The sequence below is a fragment of the Acanthisitta chloris genome, unplaced genomic scaffold (genome assembly GCF_000695815.1).
Source record: "Acanthisitta chloris isolate BGI_N310 unplaced genomic scaffold, ASM69581v1 scaffold12175, whole genome shotgun sequence".
Taxonomy (NCBI): Eukaryota; Metazoa; Chordata; class Aves; order Passeriformes; family Acanthisittidae; genus Acanthisitta; species Acanthisitta chloris.
In genome coordinates this window covers 25475-52929 of record NW_008675398.1, presented here as the reverse complement: position 1 = coordinate 52929, position 27455 = coordinate 25475, and the positions used below count along the sequence as shown (strand labels likewise).

At 39.8% G+C, this 27455-nt stretch overlaps 1 protein-coding gene across 1 annotated transcript in view; it reads left to right on the top strand.

Annotated features, from left to right (window-relative positions):
- Nucleotides 1-2015: 2015 nt before the first annotated feature.
- PHKA2 (phosphorylase kinase, alpha 2 (liver)) overlaps nucleotides 2016-27455 on the top strand; it is a 34142-nt gene continuing 8702 nt past the window's right edge. The window contains exons 1-25 of the mRNA XM_009075734.1: nucleotides 2016-2171; nucleotides 3500-3547; nucleotides 4026-4194; nucleotides 4405-4487; nucleotides 5119-5199; nucleotides 5916-6014; nucleotides 6337-6483; nucleotides 6676-6729; nucleotides 7285-7407; nucleotides 9373-9468; nucleotides 10864-10971; nucleotides 11662-11740; nucleotides 13008-13142; nucleotides 15074-15183; nucleotides 17576-17720; nucleotides 18210-18288; nucleotides 19582-19745; nucleotides 20383-20556; nucleotides 21391-21479; nucleotides 22580-22707; nucleotides 24208-24364; nucleotides 25733-25812; nucleotides 26059-26137; nucleotides 26248-26377; nucleotides 27411-27455. The exon at nucleotides 27411-27455 is cut by the window's right edge and continues 45 nt beyond it. Of these exons, the coding sequence (XP_009073982.1) occupies nucleotides 2109-2171; nucleotides 3500-3547; nucleotides 4026-4194; nucleotides 4405-4487; nucleotides 5119-5199; nucleotides 5916-6014; nucleotides 6337-6483; nucleotides 6676-6729; nucleotides 7285-7407; nucleotides 9373-9468; nucleotides 10864-10971; nucleotides 11662-11740; nucleotides 13008-13142; nucleotides 15074-15183; nucleotides 17576-17720; nucleotides 18210-18288; nucleotides 19582-19745; nucleotides 20383-20556; nucleotides 21391-21479; nucleotides 22580-22707; nucleotides 24208-24364; nucleotides 25733-25812; nucleotides 26059-26137; nucleotides 26248-26377; nucleotides 27411-27455 (2665 nt within the window). The 5' untranslated portion in view covers nucleotides 2016-2108. The remainder of the gene's footprint in view (nucleotides 2172-3499; nucleotides 3548-4025; nucleotides 4195-4404; nucleotides 4488-5118; nucleotides 5200-5915; nucleotides 6015-6336; nucleotides 6484-6675; nucleotides 6730-7284; nucleotides 7408-9372; nucleotides 9469-10863; nucleotides 10972-11661; nucleotides 11741-13007; nucleotides 13143-15073; nucleotides 15184-17575; nucleotides 17721-18209; nucleotides 18289-19581; nucleotides 19746-20382; nucleotides 20557-21390; nucleotides 21480-22579; nucleotides 22708-24207; nucleotides 24365-25732; nucleotides 25813-26058; nucleotides 26138-26247; nucleotides 26378-27410) is intronic.

Sequence of the window (27455 nt, the reverse complement as noted above, 5' to 3'; positions counted from 1 at the left end):
TGTGGGATGAGACCTGCTAGTCCAATTAGTGATCACTGCATAGACATAATGCTTTGAAGTACTAGTTGAGCTAAAATCTCTTTGAGATCTGTGGGATTAAGTGCACTCACTATTTCTTTGGGTTCTTTAGCACCTTGTAAGGTTGTAGTTTTCACATGGTGTCAGCAGGTAACAGAAGAAAATAAGCATAGTTTTTAAGAGGAAACACTTTCTAAAATAGCCAAAACAAAACCACTTAGAATATTAATTAGTGTATTATATTGTTCTGCTGACATTCTCAATGTGCATGACAAAGGACATTAATGTGTTCTCAGTCCATGAGAGCCAACCCCAGTGTGCCCCACTTGTAGAGGGATTCAAGGTGCTGAAACAGTGATAGTTGTTAAAGTATTTAATATAGCCTCTTGAAGGTAGGCAGGTCCCTCCCCGGGAGTCTTTTAAAGTCTTGTGTGGGCCATTTTTCTGGGGTTTCCATTTTGGTACCCAACAATGTTTTTATTTTTCAACAGGCAGCCAGCCCAGCATGGAGAGTGGGGGGAAATAAACTAAAAGGCTCATTTTTTCAGCCAGCAGGGTGATCTCTGTCAAGCCAGGGCTGCAGGTACATAGGCATTTGTTGTCCTACATGGGCAGGGGGAAACAAAGTGCTCTCTAAAAACGCTGGGAATATGTGGTTTGCCTTTTGACATACTGGATTTTGTCGTGTGGGCACAGTGCTGAACTGGGCCTGGGGTTTACTTTCTTTGTTAGCTTGTTCTTCTGTTACTCCTTGGTTTCACATGTGCTGCTTTCCCATCAGACAGGTGAGTAGGGGGTTCTTCAGGTGTTGCTGGGTTTGTGAAGACCATGCTGGGGAGGGACTGTTTCAGCAGAACTGCATTTCTACTCTCAGTGAGCCACTAGACATTGCTGCATTTAAACAGTAACAATAGGGCTGACTGTGCCCGATATGTCTGTCAGTCTGTCACCTCTGTGGTGCTCAGTTGTCGCATGCAAAACCCAGGGTGTTGTAACTGAGGCTCCTCCCCATCAAACCAGCTTTCTTAAAAACAATTGTGGAAGGAGTTGAGTGAACCAGTGTGTGGGAGAAATGGAAAATTGGTGTATGTATTCGTTTAAATTTTACTAATCTTTATTATTGCAATTTTGCCTCTTGTCACACCAGTCCTGGCAACTGGTCTTCGTTCTCTGAAATTTTCTGTAAAGGCTTGATTTGGTTGAAAGCTCTATCGACCTTTTGCCTCTTTGCTTCATTTTTTTGTTCGTGAAAAACATACAGCTGAGAAAGACTGCCTTAAAAGTTAAAGGATACTGAAGTGATGGGAACTAATGATGCAGTGAAAAGTTGAATGGATATTTGGGATGCAGGAGACTACTCAGTGTGCTGCTTTTCAGACAGTGCTGCTTTGCAACACCTTGAAAATTTGTCTTTCTCAACATTTTTGACAGAAGATGTAAAAAGGCTTTGCATGCATTCATTTAGCTGTCATAAACGCAGCAGGCAGATAGATAGAAATATTATTTTAATCTCCTGGAAGATAAGTAGTGCTTTTTTGCTTCCTCAAGATTATGCCACAGACCAGTTGTACAGGGAAGAATGTATTCCAGACTCAGTTTCTTACATTAACTCAGTACAGACTCAATTTCTAACATCCATTCAGTACCCTCTTTTTCTCACAAATGCATAACATTTAAATTCCTGTTCCCTCAATGTATTTCAAATTTCACTCAGTGGCTTAGCTAGTCATCCTGTGTGGATGAGGATTCCCAGCTGGATGCTGTAAGTTTTACATCCTGAAGTGTTCAGATAAATCCTGCATTTCACATGTGCGAGTTTGGGAAAGAAAGATGGGATCTCACTTCTGTTGTGGAATTGTGAGCAGCCACAGTGTGCAATTGGTGTGAAATCATCTTTGTTTTGTTGCCCTTTAATGCAGAATACAAATGGTGCTTCTGAATAGGTGGGACTTCAGGTAGTAATGTTTGTTCTTTATTCCTTCTGCTGTGGTCAGAATCCAGTTACAGGGCTGCTTTCAGCTGGTACAGACCATAAAGATGCCTGGGTACGGGACAACATCTACAGCATCCTGGCTGTGTGGGGGCTGGGGATGGCCTATCGGAAGAACGCGGACCGGGACGAGGATAAGGCCAAAGCCTACGAGCTCGAGCAGGTATGTCAGAGTTTGGCATATACCAGTTACACTGTTTGTTTTTTTCATATGGTAGTGTTTCTGAAGAGTGTGTTCACATCGCTGCTGTGTCTAGATCTGGCATGGTTTTCCCAACTTGAAGTACATGTCTTTTTTCAATGACAGCAACATCCATGCAGCATGTGGTGCATAGTATCCCTGACAACCTTCCAGCAAGCAGGATTTGGGGAACTGGATGGTAGAGAGGCTAACAATTTAAAATACAAACAAAAGAAAGGCATCTAGGAGTCAAACTTGCTTCAGCTGGCAATTGTTGAAAATTAAACTTCTGAGAGATTTTGTGCCCAGATTTACCAGCCTCTCTCTGATTAAACCTGAAGCTGAAAATCAAGCCTAGGTTCTTGGATCATGTAGTAGCAATTTATCAGCTAGGCCATTCTTCCCCATAAGGAGAAGCTTGCCATTTAAAGTTGCAGGCTTTGGAATGTGCACTTGTGTCAACTCACAGAGGTCATACATAGTGTATAGATGTGTTTGGTTGAACAAGGTAATGGTCTCCAAACTGATAAGACTTGTGCTGGAGAATTGGAAGGGGGGGGTAAGTTAATTTCTATAATCTGTACCTGGGAAAGTGGTTATCAGAAGTGAGAGTGTAGAGGTGGGTTAAATAGGAAGTGAGGGAGTGTTGGTGTCAGTGTCCTGCTGTTGTTTTGAAGTCGCTGGGTAAATATTTGGCTGACATGTCTTGCTCAAGCCAGGGAGATCTATGGTGACAGAATAACCTTGACTCAGTTTGCATGAATGTATTTTGAAGGTATCATTTCAGGGTAAAAAGATGGGGAAGATTTCTTTATTTAAGGCAAAATCTTGCACTTCTCTACATTCACACTTAAGGCCCTTTTTTTACACTAGTCATCTGCTTTCTGTTGTACTGAATAAGGAGTGGAAGAAGCTCTACAGGTCTTCTGGTCCTGTCAAAGTTTTGTAGTCACCTACCAGTCTTCCCTGGATCTGTCACTCTAAAAATCATTATTATTTTTACTTTTACAAGACACAGTATTCCTCTTATTTCCTTAGCTGTGTAGAAGGAACACAGAGAGTTGTTCCACCGTTTAGAGAGAGCCTTTGGGAAAAAAATTTGTTCTGCTAGATAAGGATGTAGGAATAAAATTTCATTAGTATATTTAAAAGAAATAAAAGGCAATCAAAGCATTTCAGGCACATAAGCATTTTTTTGCCTTTGGCAGGATGTTAGTAGAGAGTGTGAACTTTTTAGTCTTGAATGTTGTTTACAATAGCTGATGGGGCTGACCATATGGAGGTGTCACTGCTTTGTTTTGTTCCTGCAGAACGTTGTGAAGCTGATGCGAGGACTCCTGCAATGCATGATGAGACAGGTATTGTCATAGGTTTGAGTTGAATTAGTACATGTTGTATTTACAAAGCATTTCAATGAAGCATGTATTTCTTGTGTCTTCTGTAAGGTGACTTTCTGTGCATGTGTGTAGATGGTGGTGTGGGGAGTCGTAAAAGTCTTGAGCAAAACTCTGATCTTGCTTGCACTTATTTGAGATTGTGCTTGTAGCAAATCAGAGTTTTGTCTTTGCAAACTGATTTTCACCAAGATACACACATGTAATTTGTATCTGAGCTCAACAAGGTAATTTCATCTTATTTTTTCCTGTAGAGATGTGAGTTTAACTGGAATCTAAAGCCAGTTGTTTAAGAACTCTGATCAATTAAAACACGCTGAAGTGATGTAACAGGATTTAGGACTTCAAGTTTCCCCTCACCCAAGAAAAGCTGTTAATTTTTAAATAGTTTGGAGAATTTCTTTCAAAGTGTTTCAGATTTGAGATTTGTGGTGTTTTTCAGGTAGATAAGGTAGAGAAGTTCAAACGCACACAGAGTACCAAAGACTGCCTACATGCCAAGTATAACTCTGCAACTTGTGCCACGGTGGTTGGGGATGACCAGTGGGGGCATCTACAAGTGGATGCAACTTCCCTTTACCTGCTCTTCTTGGCACAGATGACTGCATCAGGTAGGCAGAAGATATTTTTGCCTTTTGTTGCGGTCGTTTGCTGTTCCAGCTTTCATTTAAAACGTTTCACAAAGTAGTAACTAGCCTCAGAGACCTGTAGGTAATTGCTGCTAACTTATTTCAGTGGGCAGTAGTTGGTGGGAAATAAACAAAAGCATGAATGTCACTGAAGAGTATTTCAGTTCTGATGCAATCTCTTCTTTTATTCAGGATTGCGTATTATCTTCACCCTTGATGAAGTTACCTTCATTCAGAATCTTGTTTTTTACATAGAAGCTGCCTACAAAGTTGCTGTAAGTAGTTATTTATATGTAAATAATCTGAACACTTCTCAGGTGTGGGTGGAAAACTAATTAGTGATGGAGAGAGAAAACAGGGGCTCCTTTTCTCCATGAGAAGGTACCAGAACCTGTCAGTAGTTTGCATTGTGAGCAGCATCTGTGGAGATACTGGGAGGGCTGTGAAGGATTTACTGCTGTGTGGGTGAGGCATACTTGTTTTATCATAATAATAGGGGTTTGGTATTGACAATAATATTTCCTGATGTCTCGTTAAAATGTTATGGGCCTTTCTAAAAAGAGCCAGATGTTACCAAACATTCTGGAAAGTGATGAGTTGAAGGGCACAGGGAGAAACAGGAATGGGGATGGATAAAGGGCTTTGTGTGTTCTGCGAAGGCAGCTATTCATGACTGTGTCCTGGATCCTCTTGTACGAGGGGGATCGTTTTGAAGAGTTTCCCACCTTCCCCTTTTCCCCACTTCCCCTCTTCCCCTTTACCTTTCCTATTTTATTTTTTTTAAGGCAAATAATACACTATTTACATCAGAGGTCTGGATTTGTTGTGGGGCAAGGGTGAAAACATTGGTTTTATATATAATCATGCCAATTCTTTTGATTTATTTTTTTTATGTTGTTGTTGCAGGATTATGGAATTTGGGAACGTGGTGATAAGACAAACCAGGGCATCCCTGAACTGAACGCGAGCTCCGTTGGGATGGCCAAAGTGAGATTGTCTTCCTGACACCTCCTTCGTGGCTGTTCTGTCATGCTGTAGGGCTCTGGCAAACCTGTGGCTTCCTTTCCATAGCCTTCTTGGCCACTGCTATAGTTAACTGATTGTATAAGAATTTTTGTTTGGGTGTGAGTACTTTTTAGTGTAAAGTCTTTGTGATAATGTCTCTCATTGAAGGACCTCAGCACAGTTGTTTCAGGGATTGCAAGAAGGTTGTCAGATTCATTGAACTAGGAATCTGATAGCTTGAGTAAGGTGCAGTCTCATAAAGTGGCCTCTGGTTTTCTATACCTCTTTCTTAATTCTCCAGCCCTGGTATTATATATGATGTTTTCATGGCAAGATTAAGTCACATGTAAGTTCTGGAAAACAGCAGAATATCAGTCTAATACATTATTCACAAGTAATTTAGAGAGAAAAATATTTAGATGATACCTCAGTGGAAGCCCAACACCCCATTGTTTTGCACTGCCTTTAGATTGTAGGAAGGATCACCAGCACATCAGTCCTTATCCTACTAGTGGAAAGACAGAAATATTAACTTTTTCAGTAATATTGTCAAGCTTCCCTTAAAGTTGCAAAAATGTCTGTGGAGCAAACTTCTGTCTAAATGTGGTTTCCTTCAGAGGATAAGCACAGGTGCTACAGTGTATATTTGTATATTTAATGAGTTTGGGTTGTGATTTGAATTTTTTTTCTTTTTTAAGGCTGCTTTGGAAGCAATTGATGAACTAGATCTTTTTGGAGCTCATGGAGGACACAAATCAGTGATTCATGTTCTTCCTGACGAAGTAGAACATTGTCAGGTAAAAATCAGTCTGATCTTTGCTTTGCTAAGGGAAAACCTAACACCCTCTCCCTTTTTGTTTTAAATGAAATATTGATTATCTGAACCGAGAATTTAAGGTAATAAGGATGGCTTCAGGCTAGGCTGTTCACCCTGTTTCTAGTATATCATGTGAAACTTGAGTGGTGTGAAGCATTCTCATTCTAACTCAGTTAAAAATAACTGCAGAGAGTTCTCTGTCAGTTTGCAAATAGCATAGTCTGTTCCTTTTGCAATTGACATAGTCTTTTGATGTAGGTAAACTATTTGACATTCCTCTCTTCTGTGCTTGTTTTGCTCAGTCTATTCTGTACTCCATGTTGCCAAGGGCATCCACGTCAAAGGAGATAGATGCTGGCCTTCTCTCTATTATTTCTTACCCAGCTTTTGCAGTGGAGGATCTAAACCTTGTTAACGTAACCAAGAGTGAAATCATATCCAAATTGCAGGTAAGGATTTCCCTTCTTTTTGTTTTCCCAGAAAAAGAGAAGCAGAAGCTCTTTCTTAACCAAAAATCCTAATTAAACAAGGGTCAGTAGTACCTAAGTGACCCTTAAAATTCAGCACATACTTTTATGCTCATGTTATTCTGTGAGGAAGAACAGTATGTGAAATTTTCTGTAATTTTGTCTGTTTTACAGGGCCGCTATGGCTGCTGTCGCTTTCTCCGAGATGGTTACAAGACACCCAGAGAGGTATTTCTGCTGTATATTTTCAGTAGGCATTAGGATTTAATCTCTTCTTCATAGATTTGTTTTGTCTTATTTACATGTCCAGCATTGTTAAGACATCTTAGTGGATTTGGAGGTAAATCCAGGTATCCACCCTAGAAATGACCCACATCTGAAGGAAGCTAAGGGTTTGAAAACCATATATTAAGGACAGAACTTAATTTATTACAGGATTATGAATTAACCTTTAGATATACTTATGGTGTCTAAGTGGAAGCAGTATCCCTGAAGCATCACAAAATACCTTTGAACTGAGGCAGAGCCAAGATTATTTGGGTGACACTTAGATTCTGAGACTAGGAAAGGTCAGTTTTTCTAGGGAACCATTAAATTAGTTTGAGTCTGAATGTAAGAAAGAAGTCAAGAGACTGCATGGAAACTACTTCTGGTGGGTTTATTGGTTTCTAGGTTTTAATTACTTATGTAAAATAGGCTGCCATTATGACTGGGACATGAGTGACTGATTTAGCACCATGACTAAATGAGTGTGGTGTTTTTTTGTTTGGTTGGTTTTTTTAGGATCCAAGCAGGCTGCACTATGATCCTGCTGAGCTCAAGCTCTTTGAGAATATTGAATGTGAGTGGCCAGTATTCTGGACATACTTCCTAATTGATGGAATATTTAATGAGGACAAAATTCAGGTGAGGAAAGAAGAAATTGCTTTCAATGGAAATACAGAACCATTTACCCACAGTATTTTGTAACTTTGTTCCATGTTAATTTCGGGTGTTAGTTGGATTGCTTCATTAGAGGATAGAATAGTCTTCAGCCAGTCTCACCTTCCTGGGGAGTTCATGACATGATAAAGACAGCAGTGTGGTGCACACTCTCTACCAAGTTGAGTGGTTCTGTTAGGTGGTGTGCTAAAACTGGGCTGAACAGGGTTTGTTTGCCTAGTTTTGTCTTATCACCAAACTTAATGTCCCTTTCACAATTACTTCAGGATGAGACAGGCTTCTTTCTCCCCTGACCTCTGTGGCTTGCCTGCTGAGTACAAGATTCATAGTACTTTCAGCCCTTTTGTGCATTCAGAGAGATTTGGGGTTGGCCTATGAGGAGCCATTTCAATTAACTAGTTCCATAAATCACTTTATGCCATTACTGTGTCAAGCATCCAGTGGTCAGGGGAGCTAAATTTATTGCAGCCCTCCAAAGGTTATGGTGGCACCTGGAAGAGTGTTTGGTAAGTTACAGAGTGACAAGTAGTCAGGACTAAATGTATTCATACCAGGACTTCTGTAGATTGGTGGCTTGAAAGAAATAAAAATACATGTGATTTTAAATCACCTAGTGTACAGAGGGACAGGAGATTGCTAAACCTCTTAAAAAATAAAATGGCATCAGAAACAAAATGGAGACGTTCAGACCAAAAAGGCTTCTCTCTGCATCAGATACTGTAAATCAAGTGAAATACTTACTGACCCTAGAAATGTAAAATTCTCTTCTGAACACAGTAAAAATAGTATGCTGGAGGGAGAAATGGCATTATTTCATGAGGGGGAAAATGAGAAAGCTTTCTGAGACTTCAGTCCTGCCAATAAAATACAACTTCATGAAGCAGTCCCTGGAATTTAGTTGGATTATCTAGGACAGTATGTACCTGGTTGTCTGGTGTGTAGCTAGGCTGTGCTGGGGCATTGTCAGGGCAATTGTTTCTGGTTTCCACTGTCTAAACCTAGCTGAATGAGTCACTGAGACTCTCAGGTGAATGTCTAGTCTTCCCCAATTACTGCTGGAAACAAGTGGTTGCAGTGGCAGCAATTGTTAGAAAAATAAGCATCCCTTAGGACTCAAAAATTGCAGAGAAGGACAGGATGCTGAAAATGTCAGTGTACTATAATGTGAGCCTGCAGGTGCCTTACTTTGCATGGTCCACTGTACTTGAGAATAATGGCAGAAATAGGATTTCAGAAGTAGGTGCTGGTAGTGCTTAACAGTTTCGCTCAAAGTAAAACCTTGGAATGGGATAGTTAGAGAAATGGAACAAAATAAGGGATCCAGTAAAAAGAAAATATATTGCATGTTCTTTGTTTTCTATCCGTCTGCTACTTGTGTTCATAACGTCTTGTCTAACAACAAAAGAAGAGGATTTTCTGTTCAGTGAACTTAGATATTTTTAAACAGTTTAAATCTCTTTTAAGCTTTCCATGGAACAAATTTTTAAGCAAATCAGTGAAGGGGAAACTGATTTCCCAGTCCTGCAAAGCAGAATTCAGTAAGTCATAGACAAATGTGCATGACAGAAAGCTAACAATTTATGCACCTTACACTCTTATGGGTATTGGCACTGCATTGTCATCCATTGCAAATTTCATGTAGGATTTGTTCTAGTGACTTCTTTTTGTACTGCAGTGGTGTGTTACAGATAAAGATGAGTGTTCATGATTCTGAGGCTGATAATACTGAGATCCTGGAACGGTCTCTGATATTTTGTGCCCTGTTCTTCCATCAGCAAGTCATGATACCCCCCAACCCTTTTTAAAATTTTTTTTAATATATGAGCTTTCAACAGAAAAGTATTGTTAGAAAGTATTAAAACTAACTTTATTGCTTCAGTTTTGCTGACTGTAATGTGAATTCTCATTCTCTTTTAAAAATATTTCCAGGTTCAAGAGTATAGAGAGGCTCTGGAAGGAATACTTATTAGAGAGAAGAACGGATTAGTGCTAATGCCTGAGCTGTATGCAGTCCCTCCAGAAAAGGTATTGTGAAAATGCAGCTTCCACTTCAGTATGCAAAGTACAGATATCAAGAGGAATGTCAGTTTTATAGTTTTTCCTGTATCTGATAAATCTAAATCAGCAATAAAAAAAGAGTACTGCACATGGTTTAAAAAAGTAAGAGACCCCTCAGAGCTCCTGCTGAGAAATGTTGAACTTTAGGCTTCAAGTGGTCACATTTCTTTCTTGGAAATCTGTGTGCCTGTGGAAATACTACAGCAGATCTAAAATTTTACATCCTTATAGCAAGACATATATTTAAGAAGTGTTGATACTGACTTAGGAACTGAAGCTCAGAGAAGAAATAAAGCACAGACTGCCCTGCCTCTCTAGTGAGTTGATTGTGCTGATCTTTTTCAGAGCTTGTACCTGAGACAGAAACAGGTTTCAGATGGATTAGGGTTTGGACTGGGTTTTTTGTTTGTTTCGTTTGGGTATTTTCTTTCCATCTCATCTTTGCTGTTACTGTTTATCTGATTCTTCCACCATGACAGAGAAATTCAGATGAACTTAAATGCTCTTCCATGCTATTTGCTTTTGTATCCCTCCCTGCCAACTCCTTCTCCCACTCCAGACTTCTCAGCCCTCAGTCTCTAAGGGTGTGGAGCCTCCTGCGTTGGTCTTAGTTGGTCAGCCAACAGCTGATGTCTTGTTCACAGATCTGAGGTGGAAACTGAATTGCCTTCCTAGTGGGAACAAGTATGTAGGAGTTCACAGCCTTCTTGTGAATTTTGATACAATAATAATGATCTGACAAACATGCCAAATAAACAGGGTAGATTTTGTCTGTCTATAAAAAATATAAAATGCCTATGTAAAGATGTGATCCTGAGGGGTTTTTTTCCCTGCCCTTAGTAGATCTGTATACTGCAAAACCACTGCAGTTTTTCTGAATTAGTAAATCTACTCTTAATTCTTCCACTGACCATCCTTGTTAACACAGGAAAGGTGGAATAGCCTTAATTTACGGAAAGCACCTTTACTTCAGAAACCTAGGGAGACATCAGTGAAGTTCAAGTGTCATCTTGGAAGGTGTTGGAAAGCAAACACCTGGTTACCTATGAGCAGCCCAGAGGAAAGGCACCAAAGGCCTGGTGTGAAGAAAGAGGAAGAGCTAACACTAAAGCTGCAATTGCAATGCAAAGTCCCCTTTCCTCCTCCAGCTTTGAAGGGTGGGGCAGAGTACAAAAAGGAAGCAGAGTTCTTGTCCCAGAAAATGTGCAGCCTTAAGAGGAAAACCAAGAGATCTCTATGTCAGTAATAATGGCAGGTTAGGAAGGGTAGATAATAGACCATATGTTTTCAAGTAATTACATGTTATCTATTTGTTCTTCATAACTTGAGGATAATTGTTCTTGCTTATGTATTTGTTTTTAGGTGGATGAGGAGTATGAAAATCCTCACTCAGTGGATCGTATCCCAGTGGGAAAGTTGCCTCATCTTTGGGGCCAGTCTTTGTATGTCCTGAGCTGCCTGTTAGCAGAGGTAATTGTTTCTTGTATGGTACATAAGCTTTTATGTAATTTTGTTCGAGGTTATTTGGGCTTTATGTACAATGTGACTGACAGGTGAGGGACAATGTGTTTTCAGTAGAAACATGTACATGGACCATGAAAGGACAACTTGGAGCTTTCAGGAGCTCTTTTTTGGTTTTGTATATAGACATCCAATTGTCTGTTTCTAATCAAACTGAGTAAGTTGTCAGATGATCTGGATATATGGTTAGGATAGAGGAGTATGCCCAGGCTGACTTGGCTGTTCCAGAACCAGGATTTTGTACTATTCTGTGCTGTTTCAGCTCCACTAGACTATGCCTTACTTTGTGGCATAGCCTATCTACCGAGTTGTCTTGTATTAGACTAGTTACAGGAACTACAGAATATCTCTGTGGAGCTAAGAAAAAGCAGCACTGGCATAGAAAAATTATGTCACTTGCTACAACTCTAAAATAGGAAGTCACAGTGCAAAGTTTGTGTCCATTGTTCCAAAAAATATTGCAACCATTGTTTTTATTGTATGTACTACTTAGTGGGCAGGATAGATAAACCAGGTTTGAAGTCCTGATGTCCTGAAAAAATAGGAAAATTGGTTAAGATTTATTCTAGATATCAGAAGCCTTTTTGCTTAAATTCTGATTGTTTCCTTTCTTTCTTCTTTGTTTTGTGTTTATTCTAGGGATTTCTTGCTGCAGGTGAAATTGATCCCTTAAACAGGAGATTTTCCACCGGATTTAAACCTGATGTTGTGGTACAAGGTGAGGGAGTTTTTTGAACGTTCTTGGTGAGTTGAATTATGGTGATAAAGTCCTCATGTACAGGAGAGAAGAAAGATAAGTTTAAAAGGAATGTGGATTTTCGCTTGAGACACAGATGTTTGATGATACTGTGAGGAGAAAGGGTTTTTTGCCTAGCTGCCTTTTTCCAGGAGGGAAGATAAAATTTTGACAAATTTTTTTTTATAAGAAGTGTGCTAAACCTGAAAACTTGTCAAGGACTGGAGAGTGGCAAACTTAGTCTTGTAGCAAAAAGGATTCTAGAACAAAAAAGCAGAACTGACGGGAGATGTATCATTTTAATTAGGCTTCTGTGTAGTCCCTTCTCAGTGGACCCAGAGCGCACTGAGTGCTAAGGATGTCTGTACACAGAAGTAAGGCAGTCACACTTACAGCTAGCTTTTGGCTGCTGCAGGGAGTGCCCTCTTTAGTTAGTGCAGGAACAGCCAAAACCAGAAAATCAAGTAGAGGGCAAACACAATGTGATTAGTCTTTTCAAGGGCCTGTGCCACTCTGAAAGAGCAGCCAGGTCCTTTATCAGGAGCAGCCTTTGTCAATGATACTGTGACATGGGTTGGTGCTTGTTTCTTCCGTGCTGGTGTCTCATTGGGGTGGGATTTTGTTATTCTGAAGGGCTTAATTTCCAGTGGAAATAGAAGTGCTTGCTTATTTCTAGTATTCTTTGACAACTGTTTGCAATATTTCCCCAGTCTCTGACATTTTATGGCCTCAAAACGATTATTGCTATGCAAGTTACAGCAGTTGTTCCCCAGTGACTTAGCCGTGTTGTTATTTTCTGCTCCGTTAAAACAACAAAGTCATGCTTCCCCTAGTTCTATGGAGGGAAAAGCCCTGTTGGCTAAAAGAAACTGTGTGAGCCAAACTAGTGGTACTGAAAGAAATCAGAAGAAAATGATAAAGTCCCAGAGTACCTGCTCTAACTACAGCAGGTCTGACCCTGCTTTGAGCAGGAGGTTTGTGTTGAGACCTCATGAGGACCCTTCCAATTTGAATTACTCTACAGTTCAAATTGGACAGGAATGGCAAGAAATAGTGAGTAGAGAATCATCTTTCTGATGTGCTCTGGCAATCCCTTTTGATCTCACAGGCTCATAAATTAAGAAAGAAGTGAGGCCTTTGTGCATTTTTAGTGAACTAAATGCTTTAGTTAAGAGGTGACAGTAGAGACAGTCAACTAAAAAGCTTAGAACATTGGTTCTTACTTGTGTTTTTGATTTCTGTTATGCAGTAACTGTTTTGGCAGAATCTAATCACATTAAGAATCTCTTGCAAGACCGTGGAATCAATGTTCAGAGCATTGCTGATATCCAGCCTCTCCGAGTGCAGCCTGCTCGTATCCTGAGTAACCTCTACACCATGCTGGGTAAGTACTTCAACAGGGAAGCCTCCCCACTGCTGTGCAAGGTATTTTTTTAAGGGTTGTGGTTTTGGTGTTGTTTTTCTTGCTTCACACTGTCTCAATTTATTTGATTTATTTGCTTATATTTAAATCAGCTTCTTTGATCTAAAAAAATGCATTTGTGCAAGCAAACATAGGATTTCTGTCTTAAATAAAGGACTCGAATCAGGAAAAAGATGCTGCCTCATTAGAAAATGTGGCAAAAATAGAAGTTTCTCTGTGCTTTTGGAGTTAGGAAAGACCTGATTCTTCCTTTGTCATCCAGAAACTACTCCAAGGAGAAACTGGATGGGGAAAAAATGCCTGGAAAAACACAGAAAACAATAAAGTTCAAATGTTTCTCCTTTCCAAAGTCAGAGCATTTCTGTTTTAAGTCTGGAAACTGGGCAGTGTGATTGCCATTTGTCCCAGCAGACAGTCTGGGAAGTTTTCTGCTCCCAGTCAGGGATGCTGTGCTGCTGTTATCAGGACATTTTTGGGCTGTAAGGTTCTTGCTGAAGTTCTTTTTGAGCCAGAGCTGAGTTGAGCAGCTGAAGCTCTGTCTGTTGCAAACCCAGAAACCTTCAGGGCTTTTCTAAACACGTGAGTTTAAATACACTCCGGTTTCTCAGCATTGGCCTTAGAGTCCTGTTTTCCTCAGAACCTGAGTTGATTTAAATAAATGCCCCAAAACTCCAACTGGTGTTAGTTGTTGAAAGTCTTTTGGTAACTGTTTCTGATAATCCTTCCTGGAATTATTTGTCTTGGTGGAAAAATGTTTTGCATGTATTCCTGATTGAACTTAGTTTTACTTCTTCAGGCATGCCAGCAACTCATGGCTTAGAAGTGGATGTTACAGCAAAGTAAAATTGAGATGGGGTGAATTGGCACTGGTAGATTCCTTTGTAGTGTGGACAAGAGGAGCTGTATCGTGGTTCCCTGTCAGTATGGAGCTTGCTCCCATGGCAGTTTGGTTACAGATAATGTTGAGGGAGAGATGAGGCTGTTCATGGGATGAACATTTTGTTGTTGTGGTGGTTTTTGGTTTGTGGAGGACTTTTTTTGTTTCAACAGGAAGCTTTTTTGCATCCAAAGTCCTTGACCTTCAGATAAGTTGTAGAAAGTATGCCCTTTACATGGAGAAGAGAAATTACATATGATGCTTTTGGGAAAGAATCTGTCTATCACAAAATATTAAAAAAACATAAAAGTTGAAGGGCTTTGCTAAAGCTTACATTTCTTTAATGAAAATTCACAATGCCTTTCTTTCACTAGTGGGGGGTTGTGAGTAGGATGATTTGACACATTGGTATATTGTTTTCAACAGTGACTTCTTTGGGCATGTTCACAGTGGTATTTTTTCAGGCACGTGGTTGTTCAGCTCATATTCCTTGTCAGACAGTTTCAAATCAGCTCCTGGCTGCTGGAGCAAAGGATGCCGTGCAAATCATTTGCTAATAAGCTCTACTGAGCAAAGTGGAGCCTATTAGCCTGATGAAAATCTGTCTTTGTATTTGGATGTACTTTGTATGTAGATTTAGCTTTCCACGGGCAAGAATTGTTGAAGTTCTACAGTGAAAGCACTGCAATTTCTGTGGTATGTTGGTCTTGTTTTTGTAATGGCACATCTGCGGTCATTATTGGTGGGGAAGCTTTGGGTGCTGAGCAATGACTATAATTAAAAGACCCAATCCCATGGTCAGTGAAACCAAAATTGTAATTTTTAACCAGGCCTTTGAAGGGCTTTGGCTGTTAGATTGGTGGTTGCTACAAAACAAACCAGTCTGTAGCATCTCACTCTGTCACCTGTCTTCTGCCTTGCTAGTATTAGTGAAGTAGGTTTCCCTGTCTGAAATGGTTGTTGTGGAAAACCACATAGGAAATGTTAGCTGAGACTTTCTCTCTTTCCTTTCCAGGCCGGAATAAGAACATGAAATTAAGTGGACGGCCACACCGACATATTGGAGTGTTAGGCACCTCCAAGCTGTATGTGATAAGAAATCAAATCTTTGCCTTTACCCCTCAGGTGAGCATGTAAAGCTGGCAGGAAAATTGCTCCTTACTTAATGGCGAATCATTAATGAAGCACTTTGCTCTTATGTGCTGTCACTGTACTTTAGGTAGAACAGGGCTGATACAGCAGATGTGCTTTGCTCTGTAGGGTTTTTACAGTCATACAGACTCTGGTGTCTTTGGCTTCTGGCTTAGGAGAGCACAACAAATCAATAGTACAAAGTTGTTAATGAACTCTGCCCAAACCAACATTCTAGCTAACTAAATAGTTTCTCCACAAATAGATCACTTAATGTATCTTTCTACTGATTGCTTTGATGAAAAATTTAGTACCACATGAGTGTGCTGAGTACTGTAACCCCTGAGAGATGATGATGTGATCTTTTCATCATATTGTTGAAAGGGTCAATAGTGCTGAGAAAGAGATGTTTTCTGTCTTTTTTCTCTTCAGTTAATTTTCTCAGTGTAGCTGGAAGTTTGGATCCTCAGAGGATTAGTGGCTCTTACTTACACATTTAATGAAATACAACACACTTGTTCCTATAGAATTATTCTAGCAGTTGGTACTAGAAGGCCAAGGGGTCACCTACACCAAACATGTACAACTGATGCAGGATAAAGAATGCTTCCACCCTTCTAAATAGATGTTTGACTAATGTAGTCTTTAAACTCCACAAAAGATATTCAATCGACTCTGTAGTGTGTAGGCTTCTGTAGTGCTTCATAATGTCCAAACAACATCAGACTTACTGCAAAATATGTGTGTCCCTTCCCATTCTTCCCCATGTCAGTTGATCACACGCAGCTTTATACCAGTTTATTTGTTGTGTTGTTCCCCCCACACCAATTTTCACTTTCTCAAATGAGGGAAATACTGTTCAAAACATGATTTTTTACAAAATACCTTTGTCCATATTGTACTGTGTAAGTAGGACCCAATATTCCAGCTGAAATCCTGTCATGTATCAAGTATGGACATCCTTACTAGTATATTCCAAAATGGCATTTATGTTTACATTAGTAACATAGTGACAGTTCCTTCTTTTCCCATGTTTGACGAAAAATCCCATAACATTTTCCATTGTACTTTGTAGGCAGACATTTCCCCTGGCTTTGTTTTTGAGGTGATTGGAGTTAATGTTTAATTTCACCTTTCTAAGGTTAGCAGTTAAGTCATCTGTGTTGATCTTGACTATGTCCACAAATCTTCTGGGTTTGTCATTTATATTTTGTTATCTTTTCTAGTGAAAGCATTGATTAGGTGTGAGGCAAAGACTGACTCTGAAGAAATGGTTAATAACTGCCTTTTAAGAACAATTTTAGAAGTAGTCCTGTCTCCTCAGATGTTTCTTCTTTAGCTCACTAGTGTGTAGATTTGCAGAAGTTGAGAGATGCCATTTGCTTGTACTTACCATCAGTGTGCCAAAGAAGGAAATCGGACACATTGGCTGAGACTGTTTTTTGATATGACTGGTCATTTTTCTTCATCATTTTGTAATTATCTTAGCTGTCTCAAATTGGCTTTGTTTTCCTGTGCTTTCAGGCACTGGAATTGGTTTGACTGGTCTGTGTTATCCTGGCTCTTCCTTTTTAAAGTGTGTTTTCTTCTCTCTGGATTTCTGTCCCTTGTTCTTCCTGAATTACCAAAACTGTTTGTGAGTGGCTCAGGGCTTGTTTTGACTAGTTTCTAATTCCTTCTGTGAAGTAATTTCCCTGGATGTTGCCAACTTGAATTTACGTGCTTGCCCCTTCCCCGAGGGGCTTATGGACTTCCTTAACTTCTGTTGTGGGCACTTTGGCATACTTTCCATTATTTGTCCAACATTTTTGGTTCCAGCTCCTGAAGTAGCTATAATAGTCTCTTATTGTGGCTCTTGGCTTTCCATTGCAGTGAGAACAGCACACTTTGCTGTTGTACCTTTAATGTACCTTTTCTCCACAGCAACTGCAGCTTTTCTGTGCTCTGCTTGGCTTTCAGATTGTTCCCAAGACATGTACAGTTACTGGTGCCCAGTCTCCAGTGTGCATTTAAGCCTATTCATAGTTTTTGTTGCTACTGGTAGCCCTTTCTTTCACATTTAGGCTACTTACATCTTCCAGATCATAGGTTAGTACAATTTGTCCTTGGTAAGATTCTGCTCTGTGGGTGTGATTGTCTACTTGTTTGTATGGCTTCTTTGATGGTCAGTCTACAAGTGTAAGGAAATGGATTCTTCCACAAATGGACTCTTGCTTAAGCATGATTTCTTCTTCACAGTCTCAGGCCTTGTTAGGTTAATTAATGCAGTTTGTCTTGTGGTTAGGGGTAGCTCATACGGCTTTTGTGAATGATGTAAGGGAGAAAATAAGAAAAAATAAGAAGAGCACTGACAACTACTCATATGTCCTGTTTCTCTCTTCTCTAGTTTACTGACCAGCATCACTTCTATCTGGCTCTAGACAATCAGATGATTGTGGAGATGCTCAAGATAGAGCTGGCTTACCTCACTTCTTGTTGGAGGATGACAGGGAGACCAACCCTGACGTTTCCCATCACCCATACAATGCTCGGTAAACTTAATTTTGTGTTTCAAGCAGAGTAGATTACTGCAGGGGAATAGGATGGACTCTGGTTTGAGAGGAGACAGGTGGCATGACTGTTTCAACATCGGACTTCTAGCATCAGAGCTACAGTTTAATTATCTCATGTGTATGCTGAATTTGGATGACATGGTAATACTTCATTTTGGTTTTATTTCCCCTTTATATCTTCGCATCTCCCCATCATCTCCATGCTATTTCTGTCTAAAGAAATTTCACAGAAATCCCTTTGGAGCTTGTCTTGAGTGGGTTGGTTTTTGTCTTTAGAACTTGTCCAGGTGTTGGCTTTTGTTTGCTTGTTTGGGGTTTTTGAATATGCTAGCGTTGATGTCAGTTGTGAATTCTGTTTTAAATTTGTCTCATTTACTTTGTAGAGAACACTCAGTAATTCACTTTATTCAGATATGATAATTTAAGAACGTGTTTGTTAGCTTCAATTCTTTCTTTATTCTTTTCTAGTTGATGATGGTACTGATATTCATCCAGCAGTTCTTGCCACAATAAGAAAATTAGAGGATGGTTATTTTGGAGGTGCAAGGTAATGTCAGAAGCCCCAAATTATTATCTCCATGATTTTAAAATTTTAATCCTATAAAAGTCTTAGTTTTGAACTTTCCATAATGCACAGGTCATGTACGAGAACTCTGCAGAGAAGGTTTCAGCTTTAATTATGTGGCAGTCAGATGGTAGCTGTACCTCACATGCAATGGAAAAGATCTGTCTCACAAAAGGTGTAGCATCCCTGACTGCCACTAATGGATAAGGAGAATGAATGTCAAACCTTTGGAAATATAAAATCTTGGTCTTGGCTGGGCTTCTGTTATTAAGAAGTAAATTACTTTCACAGTTACTGGACATGATTTAAACATTAATTACATGTAGTACTTGTAAGCTTATGTGTTCCATTCATCTACATATAAAATATCATACCACAGTACCTCCCTATTCTTTTTCTACTCGCCCTCTCTCAATCAGTATCTTCCTTTGACAATCAGGTATTGTCATGGTTTAACTCCAGATGACAACTGAGTCCCACAGAGCATCTCACTCACTCTCCTCTTTGTGGGATCAGGGAGAGAACTGGAGGAATACAAGTGAGAAAACTCATGGATTAAGACAAAGACAGTTTAGCAAGTAAAGCAAAATCTGCACACACAAGAAAAACAAACCAGGAGATTTATTCACTACTTCCCATGGACAGGCAGGTGTTCAGCCATCTCCAGGAAAGCAGGGCTCCATCAAATGTAACTGTGACTTGGGAAGACTAACCCTGTGTCCCTGAACAACATCCCCTTCCTCCTTCTTCCTCCAGCTTTATATACCAAGCATGATGCCCTGTGGTATGGAATGTCCCTTTGGTCAGCTGAGGTCAGCTGTCCCAGCTGTGTCCCTTCCCAGCACCTTGTGCCCCCCCAGCCCCCTCACTGGTGGGGTGTGGTGAGAGGCAAAGAGCCCCTGATGCTGTGTGAGCACTGCTCAGCAGTAGTATGTCCCTGTTATCAACATTGTTTCCAGCAGAAATCCAAAGCATAGCCCCATATCAACTAGTCTGAGGAAAATTAACTCCATCCCAGCCAAAACCAGCACAGATGTGCTTTCTGCTTTTTAGTAGCACTGCAGTTGTGTGCGAAGATACTGCTCTTCATGAGAACTTCTGAGCCCTGATTTCTCATGTGTTACCTTGGTTACTATCCATGCTTTGTAGTTACTGAAGGTGGATTGAACAGTAGGTCTCTTGTATTTTGGAGGAGTTGTCGAAAGCTTGGTGAACATTAATCAGTATCAAAATGGTAGATGTTATTGCTCATTTGGCATGTGTTCCTGTTTGCAGGGTGAAGATAGGCAAGCTATCAGAATTTCTCACCACCTCTTTTCATACATATCTGAGCTTCCTGGATCCAGACTGTGACCTAAAAGTGTTTGATGACCATAATGAAGGCTGTAGTAGTCCTGACAGTGAATATGGAGACTATCCAGCAGATTTCTATGAAAAAGGTAGCAGTGTTTTTTCACTTCGTATTTTTTCTCTGTTAAGTTCTCTTAGCAGAGCCTGGCTTTGCCTACCATCTATTTTGTGCACAGCCGATAGTGATTCAGGTTTTTCATGCATCCATCTGAGGACAGTACCTGCATGACTTAATTTGGAAAATGAATTTGTGTGTATTCTTCCTACGTTCATAGTATGGCATTGACTGGTAACTGCTACAATAAAGCTGAGTCTGAAGAGTCAGCAGATGGGGAGGTGTGGAAGAGGCTAGAGGGAGGAAGAGACTGTGAGGAGTCATAGACAAGAGCTTGTGTGGAAGAGATGATAGAATCTTAGAATCATACAGGTCAAAAGAGACATTCAAGGTCATCAAGTCCAGGTGTGTTCTGTGGAGTACCGGCAAGATAAAAACCCTTTTGATTCCTTTCAAAGGGAAAGCCAGCTTCTTAATCTGTTGTTGAAAACGGATTCTTTTTATCTTTTCTTTCTACCTTGTTCAGCTTAAAAATCTCTTGTTTATGATATTCTTATATTCTTTGTGTGCCCTTCTATATAAGCAAGAAGAGTAGTGTATTTGAAGAAGAAAGCACTGATAGATTATGATTTTCCTGGAATAAACCTTTTATTTTATGTATGTTACACTAGATAGCCAGGATGAGCTGGATCAGTATATAAATGATGTCCTGCAGAGTACAGCACTGAAGTCATACCTACCTCCCACTTCAAAGACAGCGAATCAACCACCTGTGTTCAGTGCAAACCATTCCACAGAAGAGATACTGTCAATAATGGCCAAGACAAAGGGCTTGGAGGTTCCAGGTATTTCTCCCTATTATTTATTTGCTGATAATGACAGAAAAACTGTTTTGGGTGCCACAAGAGGTGAGTTCAAGTTAATTCATTTTCTTGTCTTAGTTTATACAAAGGCAGACAAAATGTAGGCTTTTGTTTTAATAAAGTTGTGGTGAAATGAAATGTCTCAATGGAAGAATATATGTGAATTAATATGTGCGTGTACTTTCTAAATTTGTAAGAAAAAATGGAGTAGAGAGGGAGTACAGTGTTTCTCATTATGCTGTATTTCTTATAGACTGATTGGAGGATATACACCAAAATAAGGCTTTGACCGAATTTATAGATAGATTCCAACATAGCATTGTTTTATGTGTAGATATGTAGTATTCAATGCCCTGGTCAAGGGAAGGCTTCCCTTAACTTCAGTGTAAATTAATAACTTCCAAGCTTTTCTGTTAGTCTTTTCTCCTGTCTTTCATGTGCCACATCATCTGATGATGAAGAGCATTAGCCTGCATTTAGCATTATAATGTTAATTAAAATACCTTACTAGTTAGGCCATCTTCTCTGCTTCTTGTTGAAATGTTTAAAACACTTAGCAGAGTCAGGTCATTGGGCTGTAGGATTTCTCAGGTATTAGTTGAGCGTGTAGCACCTGATCTGATCACGTGCTGATCTCAGAAGCTCTTGGAGCAAGCCTGCAAGGAGATGAGCTTCAGAACATGAGCTTGTCTCAAGGGTTCCATGCACAGCACCTCAGAAGCATTGCCTCTGTATTTTGACTTTTGGAGGTATTTCTGGTTTTTTTGTGTTACTGAAATAGACTTTTCTTTTTGGTCTGGTGGCTTTGCTTTCCAGCTGTGTCTATGTCTCTTCCCACTAAAGTTCTGAACACGCACCGAAAGTCTCTGAATCTTGTTGATAATCCCCATTTCTTTGAGACAAAGGTAAGCTGTGGGAATTGTTATGCTGTTTGTGGTTTTAGGACGCAATGCTGTGGCTATTCCATGATTCTATCCTTGTGTTTTCCATCCAAACCCTATGCCAATTTTCATTTTCCTTCACAGACAGGCCACTTGGCCTGAGACACTCCCTTGTTTTGGAATTATTTTTTTTGTCTGGCTGAAGGTTTTTTACTCAAACAGACATTATCAAGTGGAAAGTTTTTAATTGCTTTTGCAAAACAGAAAATAATATAATTGCTTATTTTTCAAAGCCAAAGCTTAAGCAATTGTCTTTAATTCTAACTGAACACAAAGGAATGGACAGAATATTCACAGCCTTTAGAGATGTTCTCCAATAAATGCTACATATAGTAATGTCTGGGCATGGGGGAATGTGTGAATGTCCTTAAGGCACCAGCCAAATCCCACCTCAAGGCATGAAGATGGCATGGTGCTGGGCACTTGTTTTGGCTTGGTATACGTGACCAGCTGCTGAGAATGGTTAAAGGAGGTTGTATCCAGCCTCCTAAAGGATTCTGCTCTGCACAAGGCTCTGCTTGTGGAAACAGTATTTTAGGACCATATAAATTGCTGAACAGCTTGTTAAACAAAACGTCTTTTCATCCAAGAATTCACGATAGAATTGCATCATCTGATTAATTAACACGTTAGTTTCATAAGATTGGAAAATTTATGATGGCAATATTTGCATTCATAAAGCACCACGTATTTACAGGTTAGAGACAGAACTCAAAAAGTCTAAATTACCTCAACTAAAAAGAAATGTAGTATCTCTCTGCTTTTCTTTTTACAAGTAACATAAAATGATAGGAAAAATTTGCAAATAATTTGGTTTCTTTGTTTTGTCAGGGGGAAAAAAAAAGAGCCAAGGTTCCATTCTGGGTGTTGTATTTCTTAGGATTAGTCTCCTTTTCATGTCTGCAGTAGCCTGGCAAGAACTATGTGATGTATCTGTATTTGAAGTGCAGAGTTTTGTTTCAAGTCTGTTGTAATTTTGTAACAGGAAGTTACAGTTTGAATTTGATCTGTGGCTTTTTTTCAAGATAATGTTTTTAATTTTTTTCATCCATCTTTGTTATCAGGACTTTGTTTTGCACTTACCTAAAGATGCTCATGGTGATTTGGATTGCAAGAAACTTGTTGATCAACTGAAGGAATGTCCAACACTCCATGACCAAGCAGATATCTTATATATCTTGCATATACTCAAGTGAGTTGTCTAAGTCTAATCTTCAGCATCTTTAAGTTTGGTCACAACTCTGATTAGTTTTTTGCAAAAGCTTTCCAGTGTTCAGGCTGTGTTTTGAGAGGAGAAGTAAAATGCTCTGTGATTTTAAAAGCATATTTTCAGTTAGGTTAATTACATAAATTATTTGGATACAAAAACATACAGGTGCAAATTTTAGAGTTGATTAGCACAGAGTTGTGAGTACATACAGACTCCAGGGCTCAGTAGAGAAATGCACAAATCCTTTCCACACACCCTGCTCTACTTGTGGCACTCTATTTAAAGTTCACAAAGATTTGGTGTGATTTTATGCAAGAAGGGAAGTGGAGGGAAACTACATCATTTCCTAACTGAAAGCAAAATGCAGTTTTAATAAATGGTCATTGGTTTTCCTCTAACTCCTGTGTGTGCATGTTTAAGTGCATCACTGACTAAAACTTGGTACTTCTCAAAGCGTTCTTGGAAACAGTCTAGTCTCAGCTGCTGAGGGTTAGTAAACTCCTGCTATTTAAATAGGTTTGATGGGAACAAAGGCAAATACAAAACCAACAGTATCATCTTCTGGAGTGTTTTTATTGTTTTGTTTTTTTCCCCGTGCAGGAGAAGACTGCTGGAACCTGTCAGGTAGTTAGCTTAGGGTGCAAAAACGAAAAGTGTTAATCACAGATGGTCTTCCCTACTGCTACAGAGATTGTATTTTGTTTATTTTAGTCTGTTTCCTGTGAGGACCTCTTCTTTGATCTTCTTGATTTCCTGAGCAAAATGTTTAGCAGTCTCTCTTAAAGAGTAAAGGCAATCCTGAAGGAATACCATTTTGTTATTTTATTGCATCTAACACTGTTAATTTCATGTTCTGGACTTGTTTCACCATGGGAGCCTCTGTTGGGCAGGCACGTGGACTTCTGGTGGACTCTGTCTGTTAGTAGGAGTTGAAAAGTCATTTTGTGACCCTTCAAAACATTACCAAAGAGAAGGCATAATGCAGTGAATTTGAAAACCAGGAGAGGAATAGGAATCTCCTTTGCTTTTTCAGTAATGGTGTAAGCAGCATGGAAGCTTAGTTAATAGCTAAGAAAGAGGCAGGGCAAAAAAAGCTTCCCCTGAGGCATCTGAAAAATGAGTGCAGTCTTCAGCAGTACTGAAGATGTTGCTGAATTCTGCTCTGAAAAAGCACTATGTGAAAAAGCAAACTGTCTGTGTGAATGCTCAATTTAAAGTCTGCTGGGAAATCCTTTAGGTGATTCTTTTTAAGTCACTGTCTCACAGGTAAGTGAATGCTCAAATTAGTGTGAAAGTTCTTGGTATCAAGAGGGTTTTGTCCACATATAACCAGTCTCTGGTGAAGGCACAGATGTTCCACATACTGTTTAATTGTCACCAAAGTAAGCAAGGCAGTCAACAACCAGCTACTTGTTGTGTGGTAAGGTTAAGCAGTGTGGCATCTCATCTAATGGCAATTACCTTCTGTGTCTTTTGTGGCAGAGGTGCTGACTGGGACACAGAGCTGGATGGACAGTATGGTGTCACTGTTCATTGCCTCCTCAACGAGCTCTACAGAAAGGCAGGACTCAATCAAGAGTGGGGCTTAATCCGTTATATTTCTGGTATACTCAAAAAGAGAGTTGAAGTCCTGGCTGAGGTATGAAATATAAATAATACTGGTTCAGTTTCCTGCCTGGAAACAGACATAAAACTAGAAGTTTGCTGGTGGGGCTCGTGCTTGCCCTTTTTCTGGTCTAACTTCAGAACCTTTTTAAGTAAAGATTGGTTGTTTTTCTGATCTAAAGTTGTCTTATGACATCTTTACCTTTCATCTATACTGTGAATTGTGCTGATGTTGGCATGGACTGAGAATGTCACACTGTAAAGGATCATGAAGGCTTCATTTCATCTGTTAATTAGAGAAGCTTAATTCTGTGCTTTGAAGGCTGCAGGTGCCATTGCTGATTGTCTGTTGCTGTTGTGATGGCATGAACACTTTAGGAGCACCTCTATGTCAAGGTGCTAGTGATGATGCTATAACCCGTTCTGCCAATTTCCATCCCATTGAGTGGACAGTCAGCCATGTGCATGGATGTGGATGTTTGGAGGCATTAAAATACCTGGGACTATTAAATAGTAACAAGAAAAATCCCCTGTAAGAGTACAGATTTGATTTTGAACGTGACAAAAATGTTTCCTCTCAAGTACTCTGAAGTATTTGTTCAATATTCTAGTTATCCCTGCAAGTTTCTGAAGAGCTCTTTCTCTAATTCCTGGCTATTTTCAAAGCTCTGACTGTCACACCTAGGATGCCCTATTTCAGTGAGAGTCATATATGTAGGGAGCAATTTGTGATAATCACTGTACATGAGAATTCATTAAGTGCATAACTTTTTCCATTCTCGAGACATGATGGATGAGCAGTACAGACATGTTCTCATAGAAAGCAGTGTGTGTTAACTTGAAGGTATTGACAGAGGATAGGGGAGGAAGAGAGTAGAGATGATCTGTTTTCTTCCACGTTAAGGGAGAGGAAATAGACTCTCTGAAATCAGAGGAACATTGCTCTGTGAGGTTTTTGATACAGGATGCTAAAACAGGTAAACTGAACACCCCCTTTTAAAGGAGATTGATATAAAAGAGTTATTTAGCTAATACTGCCAAACTTTTCATTGATTAGAAATACTTTTGTTTTAAATAAACAACAAAAGTTCTTTATTTATCATGTAATAAAGGATGAAAGCCTTTATTGATCTGCCAGCCCCACTTGAGTCCCTAACCATTATGCTGCTGATTTCACTGAGCAGGGAAGGAGACTTTCAGTCTGGGCAGACTCTGTAGCCTTGTTGACCTCAGGAGATCTCTGGCAACTAGTTAACAGCCTTCTGCTGGATCTGCATGTCTGCTAATTAATAGAAATGCACTTAAAATTGCTGAAGATATGCTTCACTTTCAGGAATTAAAAGCTGTATCACTTCCACATGACTCAGAGAAGGGTCTCTTGCTTTCTGTCCACTTATGATAGGCATGCACAGACCTTCTGTCGCACCACAAGCAACTTACAGTGGGCCTGCCACCAGAACCCCGGGAGAAAATCATTACCGCGTAAGTTGGAGCTCTGCCTGAGTTACAGAGCAGCCTCTGCCCTTCATCTTCCTGCTGGTACCATTCTGCTGCTGTTACCTTCTTTTAAAACTTAGTCCTTGCCTTCAGAAGGATTTGCAGCCACCCAGACAGAATTGTAGGCACCTCTGTAGTGCAAAGATGTTTCTGGGTGACTTGATTCCAGTGCTTGTTCAAGAGTTCAATAGGTTCCCAAGTCACTGCTGTCTGTGGTTTGTCTTCTTGCAGCCCATTGCCACCTGAGGAGCTCACAGATCTTATTTATGAAGCCAGTGGCCAAGACATCAGTATTGCAGTCCTGACACAGGTGTGTAAAAAGGCTTCTTTGGCTGTGCCCAGTGTGGCACCAGTGTTTGATGCTGGGAGAGGCAAGAAGAACCACTTTGAATGGATGTCCCTGTGGATTTGTCCTTGCAGGAGATAATTATGTACTTGGCGATGTATGTGCGGTCCCAGCCCAGTCTCTTTGTGGAGATGCTCAGGCTCCGCATTGGTCTGATAATTCAGGTCATGGCCACGGAGCTGGCTCGAAGTCTGAAGTGCTCAGGTAAGAGGCAATTTTATCATAAGAGTACTTTTGGTGTCATTTTATCTTCACCCGTAGTGGTTGACTTTTTCATTTTTATCTGTTAAATCCTTGCATTAACTTCTTTGTTCAGCATTGCCAGTTACAAACTTTGAAAATCACTTTTCTTTTTGACTTAATGAAAGATTCCTGTCTCCCCATTTCCCAGTTATTCAAACTGAAGTGGATATTAAGTACTGAATTCCACTAACCTGCAGCTGGTGTTTGAGGTCCAGGTCATCAAATGACATATGTGTGTATTTAGGGACCCAGTGCCACTGATGCTAATGAGAATTGGGACCCTAGGTATCTGCTGAATATTTGGGCTTTAATTCATAGTTCCAGTAGCTTTTATTCAAAGTAACTGCTGATCTTTTTTCTTTTATGTGTAAGACTTCTCTCCTTGAATGTGCTTAGTTGAAAAATATTTGCTGTTTAGATTTCAGCTAGTCATAGGTTATTTTGTTAGGAGGTCAGTAAAACAAACCTGACATCTGCTTTGCACACAGCTTCATTCCTGGCTTCTCCATCTTCTCCTAGGATGATTTGTCTGTGCACACATATGTGCTCATGTATGTGCTTTTTCTCGCTCTCATTTACAGGCATGATCCTTTAATCAAATGAGACACAAGCTTTCCACATGCATACACTTCTTCATGGAATAACTGGCTCTGTAATTCAGATCTACATGTCATCTCTGTTGGGAGATGGCTGTAACACCTTTCCAAGTAATCTTGCTCTACAAAGGAGCACCTGCTTTCTCATCATCAGCTTCAGTGAAATTTTGCACAAGCCACAACATAATATTCATTAATACAAATAGTGTTATTTCCATACAGTTTGTTGTTTAGTCCTGAAATGTATTTTCTTTGAAATGTGACTCTACATATTTTTTCAAAGGAAGCACTAGCCTCAAAGTTAAATGTGACTGAACTTCATTCATCAGCAGTTTTCTTAGTTGGCTTTGTAGGTTGTTTTCCCACAGTGATGTTTGTCTTTTGTTTTGTTTAACTAGGTGAAGAAGCTTCAGAGAGTTTGATGAATCTAAGCCCCTTTGATA